Source organism: Tachyglossus aculeatus, chromosome X4, assembly GCF_015852505.1.
Source record: "Tachyglossus aculeatus isolate mTacAcu1 chromosome X4, mTacAcu1.pri, whole genome shotgun sequence".
In the NCBI taxonomy this organism is placed as follows: Eukaryota; Metazoa; Chordata; class Mammalia; order Monotremata; family Tachyglossidae; genus Tachyglossus; species Tachyglossus aculeatus.
Window position 1 is genome coordinate 34,070,032 of NC_052098.1, and position 25,048 is coordinate 34,095,079.

Consider the following 25,048-nt stretch of genomic DNA (forward strand, 5'->3'; position numbering starts at 1 on the left):
TTTGCACATAGTACACACTTAATAAATGCCATCATTATTATTATTATTAATACAAGGGATGGGAGAGCATCTGAGAGATGAGGGAACGGAGGCACAGAGAGGTTAAGTGACATGCTCAAGTCACACAGCAGGTCTGTGGCAGAGCTAGGATTAGACCCCAGGTCTCCTGACTCACTGCCCCATGCTCATTCTACAAGGCCGGGCTGTTCCTTTCATGCTGCTAGAGGATTTCAGCTGCCAAATAAATGTCCAGTGTTTGCCTTCTAGGAAATTAAGGTTGGAAGAGTCAGGGGTAGATTTGGTAACTATGTTCAACTCTCCGATCAAAATGCTAAATGCAGTATCCCGTACTATTCAACTTGGGAATAGCTGAAGGATAACTGAATTAAGCACAGAATGCACCATCAGAAGTCTGGAAACCCATAGAATAAATGTGGGCTTATGTCCATTATGGAAAATACCACTTGAGCTTGCATTATGTTCTTTGCTTTGTTTCGTTCTTATTTTTGTCTGAATTTTGCTCACTACTTTGTCATCGACTTCTTTGTAGTATTATAAAACTTTGAGACAATAGCGGAGTTATGTTATTTAGACCCTGCACGTGAGATGATTGTTAGAAAAATGTACATTTTCAACACCTTTTGGTAGTTGGGCTTAATACCACCGTGCCCCTTCTGTAGAGTGGGGTACTGAACAAATACAACTTGATTTTGAAGGTGGTGTGTGTTTCCAAACCTGTTCCAAATGGTCTTGGGAATGGGAAAATAAGTCACTTTTCAGCTTGCTGTCTGTAGAAACTGGGGACAAACCATGTGGCACATCTCTATAGGTTGTGCTTTAGAAGAGAAATGGACCAACAGCTACCTCCCACTGTTGATCCACTGAATTAGGCAGTTGGACGCATTTTCAGAGTATCGGCGTCGGCAGCTTCCCCTGAAGATTTTCCTAATGTGACAACCTGCCGACCGCAAAAGTCTTGCACAGCTGCTTAAGAAATGAATTCTGTTTTAATGTGCGGCGGAATGGGTCGCTTTGCCACTAAGGACAGAAACACTGACCAACCCAAGGACTCTCCCATAGAAACTCGGTTGTGTAGTGAAATAAGAATTTCACTGTACATCCCTAGCTTTAAATTTTTACCTGCCGTGGTTATGTGGCTCTTTCTAAGGTTGGAATCCCAGTATTGCTTTAAGGTTTTGCTACACATCTTTTAAGCCAAATATGCATTCCACTCCATATATTTGATGAGAAGGGTTTTCTCTCCTCCAGGAGGCTTTTGAATTGTGCTGTGCTCTAATTCGTGACCTATAAGTTTTCATTTTATTGAACTTGTATTCACCCCAGCACTTAGAACAGTGCTCGGCACATAGTAAGTGTTTAAGAAGTACCATAATTATTGGTATTATTTATTATTATTATTATTTCAAGGTACTAGAGAGGGACAGACGCGTCTGATCAAAGAAGGGGGTCAAATTGAAGCCTATCAGTGGAGTGTTGGTGAAGGACGATGGCTGAAGATTGGTGATGTTGTTGGCTCATCTGGAGGCAGTCAGCAACCATCTGGAAAAGTTTTCTTTGAAGGCAAAGTATGTTCATCCCTACTAGAAGCGTTGTCTAATTTTCAAGAGCTTAAGAAATGTCATTAGAAGTTTGGGGTCTGAACAATGGAGCGTGGAATGTGGTACAGGAGGAGCTGCTGGCCAAACAGTGGCCTCTCTTCCTTCAGTGGTATTTTTGGAGTGCTTACTTTGTGCACAGCACTGGACTAAGCACTTGGGAGACTACAACACAATAGAGATCCCTGCCCTTCAGGAGTTTACAGACAGTCTAACTGTATGAATTTACAGTCTACAGTTGGGCAAAATCTGGTCATGGATGACCTGAGGAAATTCCTGATTCTGCACAGAAGTCACCCCAGAAAAAAGCAGTTGGTGACATTTGTAAATGACCAAACTTTAGCGGGATCCTCTATTCCCGAAATATATGCCAATTCAATCAGTCAAGCAATAGAATTTCTGAAGTGTCCGTTGTGTGTAGTACACTCTACCAAGAGCATGCCACAAAGATAAAAGACCTGATGAGGGAATAAGCAAGGGCTTCAGTAGTAATGTAAATCAGTATGTTCAAAAGTGGTGTAGGTGGCTGAGTGCATAAGTGCCCAGGTGGTTGGGAAGGAGGAGAATTCATTGCATTTAACCATTCAGTCGTAGTTATTGAGTGCTTGCTGTGTGCAAAGCACTGTACTGAGTGCTTGGGAGAGGACAGTACAACAATAAACTGACACATTCCCTGCCCACAACAAGCAGTTCAGTGGCAGGGGAAGAAGCCTCCTGGAGGAGGAGGGATTTGAAGGTGGGGAGAGCTGTTGTGTGGCGTATCTGTCACGGTCACGATCATAATTTCTGACACTGATTTGGGTATTTTTAAACATTTGTACAGCTGTGGGGCTTTAAAATGCGTTGGTTCTGATGAAGCAGGAGCAGTATGCTGATCAATCAATCAATCGTATTTATTGAGCGCTTCCTGTGTGCAGAGCACTGTACTAAGCGCTTGGGAAGCACAAGTTGGCAACACATAGAGACGGTCCCTACCCAACAGTGGGCTCACAGTCTAGAAGGGGAAGACAGAGAACAAAACCAAACATATTAGCAAAATAAAATAAATAGAATAGATATGTACAAGTAAAATAAATAGAGTAATATGGACTTTGCTAATCAAGACCTGTAAAACATTCTCGTAGTGAACCTTTTCTTTTTTTTGTTTTCCTTTTTCTTCCTGTTTTGGACTCATCACTTTTCTTTTCATTTGCATTTTTGTATTTTTTTTTTTTTTTTTACTCTGTCTGAATCACCATTCTGTATAATTTGCAGACAGGCTGTTCCCCACCCATGCACACCCATATGAGTTAGGTTGAGCTAGAGTAATAATTGCGGAGTTAAGCGTTTACTCTGTACTAAGCCCAAGGGGTGGATTCAAGATAATCAGGTCAGACCCAGTCCCCGGCCCCCACGGGACCCTGTATGTTCACACGTGCCACGGTGCTGGGCCGGAGAGGTGGTTGGAGCTGCCGTCGTCACGAGTCTCTCTCGGCCCGTTGACTAGCTCTGGCCTGAGGCGCGGCGCACCTCGAGGTCACGATTCAAGGCTTCTCCTCACGAAGTCATGGTAGGTTAAGGTGTGGAGGGCCAAGGGCCCCAGCAACCTAGGTCTGTTGAGGTCGCACATCTGCCTCCAGCTCCTGGTTGGGCGGGCCTCTGGTCGATGCTACGTGAATGAGGTGCGGGGGTGCCGAGGGTCACAAGCCCCTCACTGTGATTTCAGTCAGGCAAGAAGAGTGGGACAAGTCCACGGTCCGTGGTCCCCAAGGCAGCTGGGCCTTAGCGGCAGTTAGGGGTCAGGGTGACTTGAGGGTGTTCGTAGGCTGCCCTCCTTACCACCTGCTTGTGGCCTGACCTGCCATTGGGTTCCAGTTTCTTGCGGCCCACGTGCTCTTCTGATGTCCTAGCTGCCCCTTTTGGAGGGTTCTGGTCTGATTTTGTTGGCCAGCGGGGCAGGCGCACTCTACCCCCTGGCCGTATTTGCCTCTGCAGTCTTGACATTTGGGTCCAGAGGCTTCAAATGCATTGCTGCTTTTCAGGTATTCTCTTTTACTGTTTGGACTCCAACTTTTTTCTACATTTAGCAGTGATTCATTTTTTGTGTATGGAGGAAATGCCCTACTTTTAAGGTGCAAAATGACAATGGAGGAAGAACACGCGACAATTAATGTATGGCAACAAAGACAATATTATTAGCCTAGTAAAGAAGAGAAAGGATCTGTTGCTTTTACCAAAACTTTTTCTCAGTGGTATTTGTTAAACACCCACTATGTGCCAAGCACAGTACTAAGAGCTGGAGTAGATACAAGGTTGGACACAGTCCCTGTCCCATATGGGGCTCATAGGCTTAATCCCTGTTTTCAGATGAAGTACCTGAGGCACAGAGAAGTTAAGCGACCTGCCCAAGATCACACCGCAGACAAGTGGCAGAGCTGGAATTAAAACCCGGGTCCTCTGTCTCCCTGGCCTGGGCTATTTCCAGTAGACCACACTGCTTCCAACTTGGGCCTTGAGGCTGATTTAGAAGATTAATCTTGAGTAGCTTTGGTTTTGGTCTGTAGGATATGCGGTTATTAGAGATGATCAAGAGTTTACTGTTTGAATTTTCTTGTCTACTTCATTATTTCTAATGAATGTCCCTTAAACACTGTGTCTGTGCATTCTTGCCTCTGAAACCTTAAGCCTCTTTGACCGGTAAGAAAATTGTAAGACTATATTTTAGTTTGGTACTGGCCTCGCTGACACTCTTCTTCAACTTATGATCTTTTTTTTTTAAGCTCATTGTGGGCAGGGAAAGTGTCTCTCGACTGTTGTATCGTCGTACTCTCCCAAGTGCTTAGTGCAGTGCTCTGCACATGGTAAGCGCTCAATAAATATGATTGATTTTTAAATTAGTTTATCATAGTCTGAGCCCGTTGTTGGGTAGGGACCGTCTCTATATGTTGCTGACTTGTTCTTCACAGGCGGTCAGTACAGTGCTCTGGACACAGTAAGCGCTCAATAAATACGACTGAATGAATGAATGAATACTCTAAAAATCGGAAACCTTGTTAGTCTCGTTTATCTTCCTCTAATTTTTTAAGCTGAAGTGGATACAGCATTACAAAACCATTTACCTTTTGTCTTTCTGTTTAAGGAATTTGACTATGTCTTCTCGATTGATGTTAATGAAAGTGGACCTTCCTATAAGCTGCCATATAATGCCTGTGATGACCCCTGGTTAACTGCGTACAACTTCTTACAGAAGAATGATCTGAATCCCATGTTTTTGGATCAAGTGGCCAAATTCATTATCGATAATACAAAAGGACAAACTTTGGGACTTGCAAACAGTACGGTTTCTGATCCATTTACAGGTAAGGTGGTAAGTGTGCGAGTAATACTGGTGACACTTTCCTCCCTCTCCTCTTCTCCCCTCCCTCCCACCCCACCTTAGTGGAGCATGTGTGGTTAGGAGGAGAAGAAGGAAAGGGAAAGAAATGGAAGTGACATGGTTGACCAGGTGGCACAGCCCCAAAGAAAGGCCCGATGGTTTGGAGAGTGTAGGGCTAAGTGTTCCCACAGGAAGCCCAAGAGATAGGAAGGGAGTATCCAGAAAAGACACTTGCCTGGGAGTCAGAAGGACTTGGGTTCTAGTCCTGGCACTGCCACTTGTCTCTTGTGTGACCTTGGGCAAGTTGCTAAACTCCTGTAAAATGGGGTATTAAGACTTTGTGCCCCACTAAGGGACATGGACTATGTCCAACCTCATTAGCCTGCATCTGTCCCAGCCCTTAGTACAGGGCTCACATAGTAAGCCCCAAACAAATACCATAAAAAAGTAGTTTTGACCCATTGTTTGAAACTGCCTGATTTGGAGCTGTGCTTCCGGGGTATAGATTGTTTGTTGGTCTATTTTGCTGCTAGCTGATTTTGGTCTCCACGGCAAAATCTCTGTGAAAGTTCCTTTGGTATCTACAAAAATTTATCCATTACAGATAGGATCAAAGATGTGTTTTTTTTTCTTCCAAAAAAACACATCTGCCTTTCTTTGACGCACCCCAAGATGTTTGAGTGAGAATTTCAGAAGAGCTCTATAATCTACTAATACTACCTGGAACAGAGCTGGCCTAGAGAATCTTCCTGAAGAAGTAGCAGGGAATTGGGAAGCAACTCTGCCCCTTAGGGAGTTGGCGAATGCCAGCCAAACCTACCCCAGGTCCTCCAAGACCAGAGCTCTTCTTAGCTTGGCCAGGGGTCAGGCAGAAGCCAGTGGCCCCAGACTCCCATGCTCGAAGCTCCTCTTGGAGATGGGAGGGTTGCAGTCTAGGTACATTTAGGTGTGGATAGGCAGAGCAAAGAGTGCAAGCTAGGTTTTAGCAAGAGAATGTCCGAATAGGTAAGAGGGAGATAGAGTGCCGTGAATCTAGCGGTTAGGAGTTTTTGTTTTACGTGAAAAGGAAGTCAGAAGGACCTGGGTGCTAATGCTGGCTCCGCCACTCATCTGCTTTGTGACCATGGGCAAGTCACTTCACTTCCCTGTGCCTCATTTTCCTCATCTCTAAAATGGGGATTAAGACTGGGAACCCCATGTGGGACATGGACTGTGCCCAACCTGATTAGCTTGTAGCTACCTCCAGGGCTTAGTACAGTGCCTGGCAAATGGTAAATGCCTAAATACCATTTTTTTAAAAAAGCCATCATTCTGATCATATCCGGGCTTGACTACTGCATCAGTTTCCTCACTGATCTTCCTGCCTCCATTCTCTTCCCTCTCCAGTCCATACTGCACTCTGCTGTCCAGTTCATTTTTGAAAGTCATTTTACATGTCTCCTCATTTCCCAGTACTTCAAATACTTGCTCATTCCATTCCTCTTCAAGCAAAGGTTCCTGACTGTTTGCTTGAAGGCCCTCAATCAGTTCTCTCTCCCTCCTACTCCCTCTCTTCTCCCACAACAGCCTAGCTCACACTCCGTGTTCCTCGCAAGCTTCCTCGCGTACTGTCTCATTCTCGGCTTTTCCACCACCGACTTCCTGCTCATATCCCTCTTCTCCCCCCCACCATGCCTGGAGCTCCTCCCTTCGTGTTCGATAGTCCACAACTTTCCCCATCTCTAAAGCCCTTCTGAAATCACATTTCCTCCAAGTGGCATTCCCCGACTGGTTTTGAATCTCCCTAGTGTCTTCCCACCACAGCACTTCCATGCTACCAAAGCATGTGTAATTAGCAACCAACCGAAGCACCTTTGTATTTACGTTACACACCCCATTGCTTAACTGGGAACTCATGCACTCCTTTCCTCTTCCTCTTTTCTTCTTCTTTTCCTTCTTCCTCCTATCTGTAATCTACCTTTGAGTCTGTCTCCCCTGCTAAACTGTAACTCCTTAAGGTCATGGATCATATGTACTAACTCTGTTAAACTCTCCCAAGTGCTTAGTTCCTCTGCACACAGTAAGTGCCCAGTATATGCTATTGATTTGATCGAATGATTTAGATGAGTTAGGTGAGGTAACAGCAGCGATCTTTTTTCATCGTTTGTCTTAAAGTTCTCCTAAAAAAAAAAATTTCCCTTCCCCCTCTGCACCTCACACTGATACATTCATCCGTGACTAACGCAGACACACACTCTCACTCTCTTACCTGCTCAAATATTAATGAGTCCAAGGGTCGCCATGCCTGGAAAAGTGACTCCCACAGGGAGAGAAGAATTCAGGAGGCCAGGAGGAGCACCTGGCCTCCGTAACATTGGAACACAGGAGGAGCTCATCTTCTCCAAGCTAAGGGTTAAAACTTGGACCACCTGTAGTACAACCAGGCAAGAATTCCAAGCCCAGGTAGCCTCAGTAGAACATTAGCTCCGATTTCATATTTACTGAGGCCTTTTGGAGATAGTGAATGCTATCTATTTGAACGTGGAAGGCTATTTTAATCACAGCTGAAGTTTAGTAACGATTTCTCTGAACTGATAACTTTTCCCTTTGTTTTCAAACTGCCCAGATGGTGGTCGTTACATTCCAGGTTCTTCATCTAGATTTGATTTCCTACTTGGAACAGACCCATATTAAGGTACCAAGTTCAGTTAATATATAGTGAATATCCACTGAGGATATTGCCCATAACTTTACAGAACTCTACAGAACATACCATTGTCCTTTTAGAAGAGTCTTTAGCATAGTTCGTAGATCTCATAAAAGGAGGTGCAGTCATTTTAAGAGGTGCAAACTTGGTATATTTCAGTACATTTTTGTAGTTTCACTTTATTCTTGGTTGTGGGAGAGTCATTCCTTCTCTTATTCACACTTATCCACATAGTCTTAAAGATATTTTTCCACAGTGCATTGTTCCAGAAACCTTTTCTTTTTTCCTCTTCCCAACTAAATAATTTTCTCACTCCTCTCCAACATGACCCTTCATTTGTGAAGTCAATCAGTGAAGCTTTAAATCATGGTTAGATAATAAGGCACTGCTTCTTTTCATTTTCCAAACCTTTACTAATACCGGAAATTGATTTGGTAGCTAATCTGAAAACCAGTTACTTGTACTAAGGAGTTTGTCATATTTAATGGTGTGTAGTGTCTGTTGCGTTTTAGTCTCTGGTTTTCTTTAATCATATTAGTACTTTAGAATTCGTGATTTTGTAGATGAGAACACTTATATTTGTGACTATAATCGGGAAGGCACCCCATAAGGCGACATTCTCCCTTTTCAGGATTTCTAGATGTTTGTGGACAACATCGTTACCGCGTGCTATCTGAAATGACGATCCTAAAAAAAAAAAATAAATAAAGTGGTCTTTCTGAATGGAAGGAGCAATTGCCTAAAAATAAAATCACCATGATTTAAAGCTTCATTGATTGACTTCACAAATGAAGGGTCATTTTGGAGAGGAGTGAGAAAATTATAAATAAATAAAACGATCTCTCTGAATGGAAGAAGCAGTTGCCTAAATTTTAAGAATCCTAAACTGCAAATTTATGGCTAATCACTGTACTATCTGTTTAGGTGCTGGCCGCTATGTCCCTGGTATGACAGCAGGGAATGGAACTTCTTCAGTGGGAGTTGATCCGTTTACAGGTAATTAATGTCCCTTCTTTGTTTTTCATTCTGTTTTCATTTTCCGTGCAGTACTAGTGGCTCCAGGTTGGGAGGGTGGCACCGTGACAAGATATAGAGTGGAGGCCCTTAGAAAGCCGGGGCCGTATCCTTTGCTTTCCGTTAGGGTGTGAGGATCCTGGCTTCCTGATGCTTGCATTGGGAGGAGGATGCAGGCGATAGGGTGGAGGGGGAAGTACAAGCAGGAAAAACAGCCATCTCTTCCTCTCAGGGCCGTAGAAACCCTAGGAAGCTAAGGGCCTTAACCTGAATTGCCTCCATTGGCACCTCCGATGCTACAGTAATTGCTGATTCCATGACAACAGGATGTTGTCAGGCGGGAGAATCGCATAAAGTGATGCTTCTCAAATCGACCGTTGAAACCCTTGGGAACTAAAAAGTCCTGGAGGGATGGAAAAATGGGCTTTGCTTGATCATGATTGTTACTCATGTCGAGTTGTGCCATTGTTATAGCAGAGGTAGATCTGGCATTTTGTTTGCAGGAGGAGAGGAAGGGGAAGTGAAGGAGAGTTAGATTCACTGCAGTGGGGACAGTCCCACTAGCAATTCCCATTTCTCCTCTCCCCCATCCTCCACCAGCCCCTCACCCCCAATCTCTCTGGTCGATCAATCAATTGTGTTTATTGAGCGTTTACTGTGTTCTGAGCTTGGGTGAGTACAATCTGAGTTGGCAGACATGGTTCCTGCCCACCACAAGCTTATAATTTAGAGGGAACTTAGTGTACAGCCTAAGCTAAAGTCTGATGTATCCTGTCTTCCAATAACACTGTTATTTCATTTCCAGCCTCAGATTTACCCTCTCTTAGTATCCTGTATAAAATGGAACGGAAACCAGCTTTCATAGGAGAAATATACTTTTTTATTGTTGCAGTAAAATAAAAAAAAAATGGTTTTAGTGTGCATGTTGCACATACAAAGCTTCCAAACAAATTTCACTGTATTTTAATTTAGTTACTTGCCTGAAAGGCTGATTTTAAAAGCAGGGCTTTCAACCTATTTTGTTCCCTGTGGAGTTAGAAATTAATGAGCTGGCTTCATTTACACACACCTTTGAAAAAGTTTTATAATAGTAAGTGTGTTTTGCAGTGCGTGGGAGTCTTATTTTTCCTTTTGAATGGTTGATAACATACATGTTGAAAGTGGGAAGATGATTTAATAGCAGGGGCATTCTTTTTATTTAGGTATTTCCTACCCCCCCAGGTAGGGCAGTTTATCAAATATGTCCCAAATGAACAGATTGCCAAAATTAAAAGCTGTATTGAACAGTTAATTTAATTTTGATCAATCAATCATATTTATTGAGCGCTTACTGTGTGCAGAGTACTAAGCGCCTGGGAAGTACAAAGCGCTTTCAGTCTGGTTTGTGTTATTAAGAGAATAATGGGCATTTTGGATAATTTGTAATTATGAAAATAAAAGATTGTGCGTTAAAAATATCTGCTATTTGAAATCTTTTTGTGATTAATAGTAATCTTTCAATATTTCTGACTTTGTCTCAGGAAATGCTTCCTACAGATCAGCTACATTTAAGACTGTAAATATTTATTTTCCTAAGAAGGAGGCTGTTACTTTTGACCAAGCCAATCCAGCACAGATATTGGGTGAGTGTGTTGGTGGTTTACTGATCTAAAAAAGTCTCTCTGAATCTCTCAAATGTACAGTTTTCCTCCTTTCACAGAAACCAAAGCTTCGCCTAATGTACTGTCCCCTTCCCCCAACGGGCACACATGTGCACACTCAGTGAACAAACAGACCCCACACTGGCACCAGAGCCGGAACCAAGGAAGTAGAGCCCAGCAAATGCGAAAAACTGCCGTTGCTCTGATCTTTTTTTGCTGGATTCCCGAGGGTCTCACCTTGCCAAGGAGCCGTTGCTGCTGCCATAATAACCAAAACTCTAGGAGTACATATCGTCAATCATTTCGTCTGCTGATCACCTCAGGGGTTCAGTCTCATTTTGAGGTTGTTTAATCGTGAAAACGATTCCTATATTTCAAAAAATAAAACCGTTCCGCTGCTTGTAAGTAATATTTACCTTTTGAGTCGTCAGGCCTTTGATAGCAAACTTGAAATGCCTGGCCACTCGAGGAGTTCTGGTTTGAATTCTAGCAAGTTGACCCAGTTCGACTTTTCTACTCAGGGGAATTTAAGTTCGGCACTTATCGAGTACCTGCTGAGAGCCTCAGTGTTTCCTGTCCACCACAAGCATATAGTCTAGAGGGAACTTAGTCTACAGCCTAGGCTGAAGTCTGGTCTACTTGCAGTAATACTAACTTTTATTTCATAAAACTTTTATACCCTCCCCTCTGAAATCCGACACGACAGCCTTTCCCATAATGAAAGCCCTCCTTAAATCCCACCCTTACAAGTTCCCAGCATCCCAAGTCACATAAACCCAACGGCCATCTCTAGCATTTGTGCACTTCTTTTTAATTGTATTTAGCATGTACATATGTCCCTTTAGTCAGTTATTTTGATTACGGTAATGCGTGGGCTGTGTCCCACCTGATTGACCTTGTATCTACCCCACGCTTGGTACAGTGCTTGGCACATAGTAAGTGTTTACCGTATTTCATAATTATTGTTATTCCTCAGGAAATATAGTTTTATGTCCCTCTCCCTGCCCTGTTAAAGTGCAAGCTCCTTGTGGGCAGGAAAAGTATCACCTTTTTTTAGTGCTTCCCAAGTGATTAGTACGGTATATCGCACCCAGTGGATATGCAATAAATGCCATTTACTGCTACTACAGCTATCACTAAACAGAATAGAAACAGTACTTTTTCTTTTGTTTTGGTGAAACTGAATTGCGAAACACAGGATGACTTTGACACTTTTGGGGGGGGGGCTCTGTTACAGGTAAACTGAAGGAACTTAATAGAACTGCCGCAGCAGAACACAGGTTGACGGAAAATGACTTGATAATTCTTGAAAAGATGCTGCTTCTCTCTTGTGCTAGCTCTGCAGAAAAACCCACTCCTCAGCAAATTCAAATTTTGTGGAAGGCTATTAACTGGCCAGAAGGTATAAATTCTTTCTGCGATGCTACTGTATGTTTTGCTGTGTCCCAGCACCCCCTGTTTTGTGATGTCTTTTGGTATAAGGGAAGACTGATTTGAAAAACAGGGTGTTGAACTATCTCAAAGTGTAGTGGAAAACCAATTAATCAGGGGCCAATTGTCCAGGCCTGTACCGATTATCTGGCCTGAGGCTTGGTCAAGGTAATCCTCCCCCAAAACTGTTTTGACCACTAAAGTGGGATATGTTTCTGTCTGAAGTAGCCAAACATAATTGTGGTCAGTAGGCAGAAGTTCTGATTGTCAAAAATCGGCTTGGTCCTGACTAATTCAGGTAATCAGACATAAAAGTTAAGAAAGATTTCTCTCTCTGTGCAACAAAGTGACCCTTGGAGGTCCCTTTTTGCCCCATGAATCTATGATAATAAGGGTGCTCTACCCAGCCCCTCTTCAACTCAATTCTGTTCTGTTCTTTTCATGTGTGCATGATGGGAATTAGGAGCAACCTAAACTGGTAGGTATTAGGGCTAGGAGTGTCCAGGGGGAGGGAGTGGTGAATACTAGGATTCCCCCATGACAACTAAGAGATTGCTGTCCCTCTAGACTGAAGCTCATTGTGGGCAGGGAATGAGGTTGCTACGTGGTTTTATTGCACTCTCCCAAGCGCTTTGTGCAGTGCTGTGCACACAGTAAATGCTCAATAAATATGGTTGAGAGTGGTGGAGAGGGGGGCTTTATCAAGGGTGAAGCATTTCATTTTTGAAATGTGGGTGGACAGGAGCCTGAAATCTTCGCTTACCATTGCTCCGTCCTATACCCCATGCCCTCAACCCTTCCCCCAGAAGGAAAAAATTATTTCTCGTTAGTCCTACCACTCCTCCTCTCCCCTCTCCTCCCCCGTCCCCCAAAACACACACACACGCCCTCCAGTAAAGTGTGTTATATTGTAGCCCAACTCCCTGTGCACTCCCAACCTCCCAGTCAATAAGGAACAGTTTGCTGAATATGCATGATATCATTCACGGTGCATGCTAATAAGGCTAACTTTTGTATGCCGAGTTCTGCTAACCCACTAATCGATCTCCTCCATGGATTGAAAGGGTTTTGCATAACAAAACAAATTGAGCTTGCTTTCCTGAATTGTGACCGGCTCGAATTTTGGTCATTAGTGGACCTGGAATTCCAGAGTCCAGACTGGCCATGGCCTGCTCCCTCCTGCCGCCCCTCAAAGATTTCCTGTCTTTGCTCCCTGCTCCCAATGAGGGGGTCAAAGCACGAAGCTGTGCCCTGCTGTCGTACAGTTTCCCCTCCCCTGCTGCTGCCTCCCCTTGTTGCTGTCACTTCTGTTGGCTTTGGTGTTGCCAGAATGGGGGCAGAGATGCTCAGGGCAAACATCTCCCTTCCCTGAGTAGTGGGCTCAGTGACCAGCAATAGGTTGGGTCCTAAGTTGGGGGACAAGTGCCAAATAAACCCAAGTGAACCCATTTGTTTATCTTGTCGTGTACTCCTGGGATAGCAAGCGTCTTCGTGCCACTTATTCTTTGGCTCAGCAGGCTTCTAACTGCAGATTGATTTTTGGACTGTGAGGGAAAGAACTGGCTTGAATCAGAAGATCGGTTTAGTGAAAGATACCGTACTAGGTCATGAGACAGATTCCGTTTGTCTTCAATCCCCGATTCCCTTTGACTCTGGCGGATTCCTTAACTTGTATCCCTTGCTTTTCCCCACTTAAAGTGAGATGATCGAGCCCTGCAGGGTATGGTCACTAAAGCCATTGGCGGTGACCACCAAATTTTGAACGGCCACAGATCTGTTCTGGTAGCCTAAACTCATTCATTTGCTCGTGCGCCAGTCTTAGAACAACCCACACCAAAGTGTGCTCCCTTGGCAAGTGCATCTCCCCACTCAGCTATCGCTAAGCACACTGTTTTGAGCCTGAGAGAGAGGGATCTGCTCTAAGGGCCATCTGGCTTCAGCTTTGGGTGGCATGTCCCTTGCCCCCGCAGAGGAGATGCAGCCTCACTGTTCCCCAGTGACCTAGGAGGTTTGGCTTAGTGATCTGCTCCACAGAACAGGAATGTTTAGGGTACCGACTTATTTCTCCCCATCTTGGACACTTTGGGGCATATGCTTGTTCAATTACTTACTTTGATTACGTCTTTGAAAGTATTCTTCTCTCTGTCACCTCCATTAGCGTCAGCCCCCTGTGCACAGGAAATGTCACTTTTTTTTTGGTACTTCCTAAGTGCTAAGTACAGTGCATTTGCATCCAACCAGCGGCCCAAATGCTGCTACTACTACTTGGAGGACCTCGGAAAGGTGGTGTGATCAGATCGGGTCCGGTTGCTACCATTTGGGGGATGTCTTTTCGTGAGAATCAGTGACTAAGATGCAGTTAATTGTTTCCTTTGTGGGTGCCTGTGTGATAAATATGTTTCTTTCCTTGAAATCTAGATATCGTATTTCCAGCGCTGGACATTCTTCGGTTGTCAATCAAAAATCCCAGCGTAAATGAGAGTTTCTGCAGTGAAAAGGAAGGTGAACAGTTCAGCATTCATCTCCTCAAATTTCTAAACCCTAAAGGAAAGCCTGCAAACCAGTTGCTTGCACTCCGGACTCTTTGCAATTGTTTTATCAACCAGGCAGGCCAGAGGCTGTTGATGTCACGGAGGGAGTCAATAGTATCACAAGCGATAGAGCTAAAATCAGGCAGTAGTAAGAACATTCATATTGCCCTCGCAACGCTGACGCTGAACTACTCTGTCTTTTTATATAAAACCTATAACATCGAAGGCAAAGCTCAGTGTTTATCAGGAATCAGCACACTCATGGAAGTTGTAAATGACCTTGAAGCCACTTTTAGACTTCTCGTGGCTCTTGGGACTCTCATCAGTGATGATCTGAATGCTGTGGAATTAGCCAGGTCCTTAGGGGTAGATTCTCAAATAAAAAGATATGCCTCAGTATCAGAACCAGCTAAAGTGAGTGAATGTTGTAGGCTTGTCCTTAAGTTGCTGTGAGCTGTTGTTTATACCACACGAGAGTCTAAGGTTATGCCTTGAGTAGTGCTTTTTTCCTCCATATTTTACCTGACTAAATAGAGTTGACAAAATAATACTGTGGAAGAAATATCAACTCGATAAGCTTGTTGAATAGGGACAAAAAATAAAATGTTTTTGCACTGATTGTAAACTGTGTGATACTTTCCTGCCTTGCACATAGTAAGTGCTTAACAAATGCCATTATTATTATTATTATTATTATTATTTCCTGCAAGATAGAGCTGAAAGAATTTCAAGTGCGTAAAAACAAGCCAGTGCGATAAGCATTTTTTTGAACTATGACTATTTTATTTGTAAAAAGCACTTTCCTTATTGAAGAGATGAAATCACTGATTTCTAGAGTTAAATTTCCTCATATAAATTAACTTGCTTTTGTCATTAATATAGCATGAAAGTGTGTGATTGTTGTTAACACACCATAATTTCAATGCACTTTAAGTTCAATTGTGTTAATTTCTCAAAATAACATTACTGATCCAACTCAAGGTCTTATGAGGAATAATATTTGTTGAATTCTTCTTTGTCACTTTTAGTAGTCTTGTAAGTAATATCTCCCTGAGGTTTATTCTTATTTTTTTTCCAGATTTAAACCCCCCCCCCCCAAAAAAAAAAATATAGGTTAAGTGAATATACCACAGCACACATCAATTCAACAGCCCAGAGCTTAGAATTGATTTTTTGAGTCTAGTGTTCCAGGAGTTTATTTGCAGTTCATTATTCGGGCTAGCTCCATTTTTTTTCTCTCAATTTTGGCCCTTAAGCTAGTAAATTCAGATTTCACGATTATCTTTCCCAAGCAAAATTTGGCTGTTTATGGCAAGCATCAGGAGCACACATTGGTTACTTTTTCTAATGGAAGCATATTCAAACGTAATTACAAGCAAATGCTGAAAGGGTTCAAATTAAGTTACATCTTAATACATTGCTATACAAATGTCTACTGTTAGCATTAAGTGTAAGACAATTTACATGTGCTTTGCACTGCTATATTGTTAGCCTATGTAATATGCAAAAATAAAAGTTTCCATTAATGATCTCAAGCTTTTCAAAAATACAAATAAAGTGCCATAATACTGTTATACAAGTCTTGGAAATGGATGTGCCTTTGCCAGCAGAGCTGCTCTGGGACTTTACTACCTTTCTCATTTCTTCACGCCTTTAGCCACACTGCCCTCCTGCTTGAATGTTTTTTCTTTGAATGTTTTAGTGTGTCGATTGCTTCACGTGTCTGTTCCCGGTGCCCTCTCACCTCTTGATTCTCACCTCTTCTTGACTGTGAGCTCGCTGTTGGGTAGGGACCATCTCTATATGTTGCCAACTTGTACTTCCCAAGCGCTTAGTACAGTGCTCTGCACACAGTAAGCGCTCAATAAATACGATTGAATGAATGATTCTTAAATTTTCAGCATCTTGGGAGCTAGGGGTCGCAGCTGGTTACTGCCCAGTGCTCGCACGGGGTAAACACTTCACTGGAGTATTAATAGTGTTTATCAGCTATTGTAGTGTGAGAGCCTGCAAAACAATAGCAGATAACACTCTTAATTCTACCGTATTGCCGGCCCTCCCACCCTGCAGCCATAAGAAATAAATGGTTAGAAGTGTGTTACTTATCAGAAAGACTTGCATAGCAAGTTCCTGTCAAATTACTTGGTGTTTTTCCTTTTACTCTTTTTTTTTTAATGGTATTTGCTAAGCGCTTACCATGTGTCAGGCACTGTACTAAGCCCTGGGATAGATGCAAGCTAATCAGGTTGGACACAGTCCATGTCCCACTATCGGCTCACAGTCTTAATCCCCATTTACATCAATTCAACAGCCCAGAGTTTAGAATTGATTATTTGAGTCTAAGTGAGGTGACTGAGGCCCAGAGAATTGAAGTGACTTACCCAAGGTCACACAGCAGATGGCAAAGCCAGGATTAGAACCCAGTTCCTTCTGACACCCAAGCAAATGCTCTATCCCCCAGGCCATGCTGCTTCGCAGTAATACCTTAGTTTTCTCTAGTGCTTTTAGTCCGAAAGTGTTCTCATATTAGTTCATTTCAGCCCACACAACAACCCTGTGAGGTAGGGAAAGAAGGCGGGTATTATCATCCCCATTTTACAGATGTGGGAACTGAGGTACAGAAAAGGTAAGTGGCTCACCCAAGGTCGCGTGGCAGGTTAGCGGCACAGCTTGGACTCAAACCCGGGTCCTCTGGCTCCTAGACTGGGGCTGTTCCCCTTCGCCACGCTGTTTCCCCTACTCTTGGAAAAGAGGCTAATTCTGCATCTGTGTGCAGGCAAATGAGTATCACCCATCAATCACATCAGTCAATAATCACTGTTAAGAGTAATAGTATTTATTGAGTGTCTACCTTGTGCAGAGCGCTCTCCCAGAACAGTCAGCCCTTAAAAATGATCAAGTACCTGGCTCTGATAATGCTCCTGAGGAAAGCTTATAATCATGGGAGAGTGGACCAAATCTTCAATTATACCCGCATAGACTCTTTTTCAATATAGGGTCCTCCCACCTTCAAGAAGAAAGGTGAGAGGACTGAGCTGTATATACAGTATACATATATATACTGTATATATGTATATATGTTTGTACATATTTATTACTCTATTTTATTTGTACATATCTATTCTATTTATTTTATTCTGTTAGTATGTTTGGTTTGTTCTCTGTCTCCCCCTTTTAGACTGTGAGCCCACTGTTGGGTAGGGACTGTCTCTATATGTTGCCAATTTGTACTTCCCAAGCGCTTAGTACAGTGCTCTGCACATAGTAAGCGCTCAATAAATACGATTGATGATGATGATGATGATGGTATTTATTGAGCACTTTGTGTGTGCAAAACATCAGGAAGCTTTTCCATCACTGGCCCACCTGATCGTCTTCTATCTACCCTAGCGCTTAGTACCAGGCTTGGCGCATCATCATGGAACCATATCAGACAGTCCCTGTCCCCTGTGGGGCTCATTAGTCTAAGGGGAAGGGAGAGTGGGTATTTCATCCCCATTTTACAGATGAGGAATCTGAGGCAAAGGCACAACGTTTCTTGTATGCGTGTGGTCTTACCTACCAAGAGCATCTGTGAAAGTACCCGGGCGCCTGTATCCGCTTCAGTTTCTACCTCCCTTTCTTAATCTTTTTTTTAGAGGAGCAGCAGTGGCCCAGGCCTGGGATTCAGAGTACCTGGGTTCTAATCATTCTTTTATTCGTTCAGTCCTGTTTGTGGAGGGCTTACTGCGTGCAGAGCACTGTACTAAGCGCTCGGGAGAGCGCAATAGAACAATAAACGGACACATCCCCTGCCCACCGTGAGCTCCCCGTCCTGATCAATCAATCAATCAATCAATCGTATTTATTGAGCGCTTACTATGTGCAGAGCACTGTACTAAGCGCTTGGGAAGTACAAATTGGCATCACATAGAGACAGTCCCTACCCAACAGTGGGCTCACAGTCTAAAAGGGGGAGACAGAGAACAGAACCAAACATACCAACAAAATAAAATAAGTAGGATAGAAATGTACAAGTAAAATAAATAAATAAATAGAGTAATAAATATGTACAACCATATATACATATATACAGGTGCTGTGGGGAAGGGAAGGAGGTAAGACGGGGGGATGGAGAGGGGGACGAGGGGGAGAGGAAAGAAGGGGCTCAGTCTGGGAAGGCCTCCATTCCCCCATCCCTGAAATCCCTGAAATCCCTGATTCCCCCATCCCTGAAATCTTGGACGGTCGCTGCTTCAACCAAACCCCATTCCCGGGGCTCCTGGCCAGGATAAGACGTGAGACCTCGGGCAAGTCACTTAACTTCTGTGCCTCAGTTCCTTCATCTGTAAAATGGGGATGCGTTACCCATTCGCCTCTAATGCAGACTATGGGACAGGGACAGTGTCTGACATGATGAACTTGTACCCACCCCAGCGATTAGAACACAGTAAAGCACTCAACCATTGTTATCATTATTTTCTCACCCACCCGGCCTCTGAATGAAGACGATTGACTGAATGAACGAATGCTATAACCCGGGCCCGGGAATCGGAAGGATCTGTGTTCTCATCCCTCCCTTCAAGGCCCTACTGAGAGCTCACCTCCTCCAGGAGGCCTTCCCAGACTGAGCCCCCTCCTTCCTCTCCCCGTCCTCCCCCTCCCTAGCGCCTTACCTCCTTCCCCTCCCCACAGCACCTGTATATATGTTTGTATGTATTTATTACTCTATTTTATTTGTACATATTTATTCTATTTATTTTATTTTGTTAATATTCTTGTTGTGTTTGTATGTATTTATTACTCTATTTATTTTATTTGTACATATTTATTCTATTTATTTTATTTTGTTAATGTCTTGTTGTGTTCTCTGTCTCCCCCTTCTAGACTGTGAGCCCACAGTTGGGTAGGAACTGTCTCTATATGTTGCCAACTTGTACTTCCCAAGCGCTTAGTACAGTGCTCTGCACGCAGTAAGCGCTCAATAAATACGATTGAATGAATGAATGAATGAATCTGCGATTGTTGTGCTGTGTGACTCTGGGCGGGTCACTTCACTTCTCTGGTCCTCAGCCCTCTCGCCTGTAAACCTTCCTCTCCCCCTCGTCCCCCTCTCCATCCCCCCCATCTTACCTCCTTCCCTCCCCCACAGCACCTGTATATATGTTTGTACGTATTTATTACTCTATTTATTTATTTTACTTGTACCTATCTATTCTATTTATTTTATTATGTTAGTATGTTTGGTTTTGTTCTCTGTCTCCCCCTTTTAGACTGTGAGCCCACTGTTGGGTAGGGACTATCTCTAATGTTGCCAACTTGTACTTCCCAAGCGCTTAGTACAGTGCTCTGCACACAGTAAGCGCTCAATAAATACGATTGATGATGATAATATATGTTTGTACATATTTATTACTCTATTTATTTATTTATTTTACTTGTACCTATCTATTCTATTTATTTTATTATGTTAGTATGTTTGGTTTTGTTCTCTGTCTCCCCCTTTTAGACTGTGAGCCCACTGTTGGGTAGGGACTATCTCTAATGTTGCCAACTTGTACTTCCCAAGCGCTTAGTACAGTGCTCTGCACACAGTAAGCGCTCAATAAATACGATTGATGATGATAATATATGTTTGTACATATTTATTACTCTATTTATTTATTTATTTTACTTGTACCTATCTATTCTATTTATTTTATTATGTTAGTATGTTTGGTTTTGTTCTCTGTCTCCCCCTTTTAGACTGTGAGCCCACTGTTGGGTAGGGACTATCTCTAATGTTGCCAACTTGTACTTCCCAAGCGCTTAGTACAGTGCTCTGCACACAGTAAGCGCTCAATAAATACGATTGATGATGATGATATATGTTTGTACATATTTATTACTCTATTTTACTTGTACCTATCTATTCTATTTATTTTATTATGTTAGTATGTTTGGTTTTGTTCTCTGTCTCCCCCTTTTAGACTGTGAGCCCACTGTTGTGTAGGGACGATCTCTATATGTTGCCAACTTGTACTAACCAAGCGCTTAGTCCAGTGCTCTGCACACAGTAAGCGCTCAATAAATACGATGATGATGATGGTTTTGTTCTGTCTCCCCCTTCTAGACTGTGAGCCCACTGTTGGGTAGGGACTTTATAGGTTGCCAACTTGTACTTCCCAAGCGCTTAGTCCAGTGCTCTGCACACAGTAAGTGCTCAATAAATACGATTGATGATGATGATGATGATGGTTTTGTTTTCTGTCTCCCCCTTCTAGACTGTGAGCCCACTGTTGGGTAGGGACCGTCTCTATATGTTGCCCAGCTTGTACTTCCCAAGCGCTTAGTCCAGTGCTCTGCACACAGTAAGTGCTGAATAAATATGATTGATGATGGTTTTGTTCTGTCTCCCCCTTTTAGACTGTGAGCCCACTGTTGGGTAGGGACCGTCTCTATATGTTGCCAACTTGGACTTCCCAAGCGCTTAGTCCAGTGCTCTGCACACAGTAAGCGCTCAATATTTGATGATAAATATGATTGATGATGATGATGATGACTGTCTCTATATGTTGCCAACTTGTACTTCCCAAGCGCTTAGTCATCATCATCCTCATCAATCGTATTTATTGAGCGCTTACTGTGTGCAGAGCACTGTACTAAGCGCTTGGTTAGTACAAGTTGGCAACATATAGAGACAGTCCCTACGCAACAGTGGGCTCACAGTCTAAAAGGGGGAGACAGAGAACAAAACCAAACATACTAACATAATAAAATAAATAGAATAGATAGGTACAAGTAAAATAGAGTAATAAATATGTACAAACATATATACAGGTGCTGTGGGGGAGGGAAGGAGGCAAGATGGGGGGGATGGAGAGGGGGACGAGGGGGAGAGGAAGGTTTACAGGCGAGAGGGCTGAGGACCAGAGAAGTGAAGTGACCCGCCCAGAGTCACACAGCACAACAATCGCGGATTCATTCATTCATTCATTCAATCGTATTTATTGAGCGCTTACTGTGTGCAGAGCACTGGACTAAGCGCTTGGGAAGTACAAATTGGCAACACATAGAGACAGTCCCTACCCAACAGTGGGCTCACAGTCTAAAAGGGGGAGACAGAGAACAAAACCAAACATACTAACATAGTAAAATAAATAGAATAGATAGGTACGAGTAAAATAAATAAATCATCATCAATCGTATTTATTGAGCGCTTACTATGTGCAGAGCACTGGACTAAGCGCTTGGGAAGTACAAATTGGCAACACATAGAGACAGTCCCTACCCACCAGTGGGCTCACAGTCTAAAAGGGGGAGACAGAGAACAAAACCAAACATACTAACATAATAAAATAAATAGAATAGATATGCACGAGTAAAATAAATAAATCATCATCAATCGTATTCATTCATTCATTCAATCGTATTTATTGAGCGCTTACTGCGTGCAGAGCACTGGACTAAGCGCGAGCCCACCGTTGGGTAGGGACTGTATATGTTGCCAACTTGTCCTTCCCAAGCGCTTAGCACAGTGCTCTGCGCATAGTAAGCGCTCAATCACTACGATTGATTGACCTCGTCTCCCGCCCCAGAGCTCAGCGCCTACTCCATAGTAAGCGCTCAATAAAATAGGCCTGAATGACCGAAGAGCTCGAGCGGATCCCCTCGCTCGGCCTTGGCGATTTTTAAAAAGCGCGGCGGCGGCGGCGGCGGCAGGTGACGTCACGTCCGCCCGCGCCCCCCGGAAGTGCGGCCGGAGCGGCGGTGACGTCACTAAGCGAAGGTCGGGGGCCGGTTCGGTCGGTCGGCCCTTAAGGAGTCCGCTCCGGAGCGGCTGGGTGGCGGGCCGGGGCCATGACCGGGAAGAAGTCCTCTCGCGACAAGCGCCGCAAGCGGGCCAGTTCGGAACTGGCGGCGGCGGCGGCCGCGGCCGCCTCTATGGCCCCCTCCAGCGGAGAGCGGAGGAAGCGGCGAAGCATGGACTCCTCCTCGGCCTCCCCGCCCCCCGCGAAACCGGTGAGGACAAGCCTGCCCCCCCGACCCCGACTAGCGTGGCTCGGTGGAAAGAGCCACTTTGGGCAGGTCGCTTCACTTCCCTGGGCCTCAGTTCCCTCATCTGTAAAATGGGGATGAAGACTGGGAGCCCCCCCCCCCCCACCGGGGGCCAACCTGATCACCTTGTAACCCCGCCCCCCGTGCTTAGAACAGTGTCTTGCACGTGGTAAGCGCTTAATGAATGCCATTGTTATCTTTTAGACTGCGAGCCCACTGTTGGGTAGGGACTGTGTCTGTATGTTGCCGATTTGTACTTCCCAAGCGCTTAGTACAGTGCTCTGCACATAGTAAGCGCTCAATAAATACGATTGATGATGATGATGATTTAACAGTGACCATCCAGGAGGCCTTCCCAGACTGAGCCCCCTCTCCATCCCCCCCATCTTACCTCCTTCCCTTCCCCACAGCACCTGTAGATATGTTTGTACATATTTATTGCTCTATTTATTTTACTTGTACATATCTATTCTATTTATTTTATTTTGTTAGTATGTTTGGTTTTGTTCTCTGTCTCCCCCTTTTAGACTGTGAGCCCACTGTTGGGTAGGGACTGTCTCTGTATGTTGCCGATTTGTACTTCCCAAGCGCTTAGTCCAGTGCTCTGCACATAGTAAGCGCTCAATAAATACGATTGATGAGGATGATGATTTAACAGTGACCATCCAGAAGGCCTTCCCAGACTGAGCCCCCTCTCCATCCCCCCAATCTTACCTCCTTCCCTTCCCCACAGCACCTGTAGATATGTTTGTACATATTTATTACTCTATTTTACTTGTACATAGCTATTCTATTTATTTTATTTTGTTAGTGTGTTTGGTTTTGTTCTCTGGCCCCCCTTTTAGACTGTGAGCCCACTGTTGGGTAGGGACTGTCTCTATATGTTGCCGATTTGTACTTCCCGAGCGCTTAGTCCAGTGCTCTGCACATAGTAAGCGCTCAATAAATACGATTGATGATGATGATGATTTAACAATGACCATCCAGGAGGCCTTCCCAGACTGAGCCCCCTCCTTCCTCTCCCCCTCGTCCCCCTCTCCATCCCCCCCATCTTACCTCCTTCCCTTCCCCACAGCACCTGTAGATATGTTTGTACATATTTATTACTCTATTTTACTTGTACATGTCTATTCTATTTATTTTATTTTGTTAGTATGTTTGGTTTTGTTCTCTGTCTCCCCCTTTTAGACTGTGAACCCACTGGTGGGTAGGGACTGCCTCTATATGTTGCCAATTTGTACTTCCCAAGCTCTTAGTACAGTGCTCTGCACATAGTAAGCACTCAATAAATACGATTGATGATGATGATGATAAGCACTTTCAACGGGCCCACTGAGCACTGGGGTGGCTACAGCTCCTGGCCCCACGTGGAGCTCACAGTCTCCCCATTTTTCAGATGAGGGAACTGAGGCTCAGAGGAGTGAAGTGACCCACCCAAGGTCACACGGCAATCAATCAATCAATCGTGTTGATTGAGCGCTTACTGTGTGCAGAGCACTGGACCAAGTGCTTGGGAAGTACAAGCTGGCAACATATAGACTGTGAGCCCACTGTTGGGTAGGGACTGTCTCTATATACTTCCCAAGCGCTTAGTATGGTGCCCCGCACACAGTTAGCACTCAATAAATACGATTGATGATGATGATATAGAGACAGTCCCTACCCAACAGTGGGCTCACAGTCTAGAAGGGGGAGACAGAGAACAAAACCAAACATGCTAACAAAAGAAAATAAATGGAATAGATAGGTACAAGTAAAGTAAATAGAGTAATAAATATGTACAAACATATACAGGTGCTGTGGGGAAGGGAAGGAGGTAAGATGGGAGGGAGCCAGGATAAGAACCCAGGACCTTCCGACTCCCAGGGCCGGGCTCTAGCCACTAGGCAGTACTGTTTCCTTCCCTTCCTCCTGCCTTCTCTCTTCCCTCCTTTTCCCTCCCTCCCCACCCTGAGCTTTCTTCCTCGTATTCAGTTAGTCACTTAATGACTGACACTCAGGCACTTAATATGTTGCCAACTTGTACTTCCCAAGCGCTTAGTACAGTGCTCTGCACACAGTAAGTGCTCAATAAATATGATTTATTGTTAATCAATCAGCGGTATTTATTGAGCTCTTCCTGCGTGCAGGGTACTGTACTTGGGAGAGTACAGTGCAACAGAGTTGGTAATAATAATAATGGTGGTATTTATTAAGCGCTTACTACATGCAAAGCACCGTTCTAAGTGGTGGGGAGGTTACAAGGTGATAAGGTTGTCCCACGGGGGGCTCGCAGTCTTTGTCCCCATTTTACAAGTGAGGTAACTGAGACACAGAGAAGTGAAGTGACTTGCCCAGAGTCACACAGCCGACAATTGGCGGAGCTGGGATTTGAACCCATCATCATCATCATCAATCGTATTTATTGAGTGCTTACTATGTGCAGAGCACTGTACTAAGCGCTTGGGAAGGACAAATTGGCAACAGACCGTTGGTGGACACGTTCCCTGTCCAGAATGAGCTCAGTATTGATAATAATTGTGGTACTTGTTAAGCGCTTACTACGTGGCAGGCACTGTAAGAATAATAATGATGATGGTATTTGTTAAGCACTTACTATGTGCCAAGCACAGTTCTAAGCGCTGGGGAGGATACAAGGTAATCAGGTTGTCCCCCGTGGGGCTCACAGGCTTCATCCCCGTTTTACAGTTGAGGGAACTGAGGCCCAGAGAAATGAAGTGATTTGACCAAAGTCACACAGCTAACAAGTGGCGGAGGCA

The 25,048-nt window shown here is 44.0% G+C and overlaps 2 protein-coding genes across 3 annotated transcripts in view; both read left to right on the forward strand.

Moving 5' to 3' along the window:
• The window catches only part of PLAA (phospholipase A2 activating protein), a 40,232-nt gene extending 25,340 nt beyond the window's left edge, over positions 1 to 14,892 (forward strand). For both annotated transcript variants that reach the window (XM_038769791.1, XM_038769792.1), the window contains 6 exons: positions 1,429 to 1,586; positions 4,735 to 4,954; positions 8,582 to 8,653; positions 10,192 to 10,293; positions 11,549 to 11,713; positions 14,161 to 14,892. In XM_038769791.1, the coding sequence (XP_038625719.1) occupies positions 1,429 to 1,586; positions 4,735 to 4,954; positions 8,582 to 8,653; positions 10,192 to 10,293; positions 11,549 to 11,713; positions 14,161 to 14,726 (1,283 nt within the window). In that variant the 3' untranslated portion in view covers positions 14,727 to 14,892. The remainder of the gene's footprint in view (positions 1 to 1,428; positions 1,587 to 4,734; positions 4,955 to 8,581; positions 8,654 to 10,191; positions 10,294 to 11,548; positions 11,714 to 14,160) is intronic.
• Positions 14,893 to 22,055: 7,163 nt separating this feature from the next.
• CAAP1 (caspase activity and apoptosis inhibitor 1) overlaps positions 22,056 to 25,048 on the forward strand; it is a 54,381-nt gene continuing 51,388 nt past the window's right edge. The window contains exon 1 of the mRNA XM_038769952.1: positions 22,056 to 22,253. Within this exon, the coding sequence (XP_038625880.1) occupies positions 22,092 to 22,253 (162 nt within the window). The 5' untranslated portion in view covers positions 22,056 to 22,091. The remainder of the gene's footprint in view (positions 22,254 to 25,048) is intronic.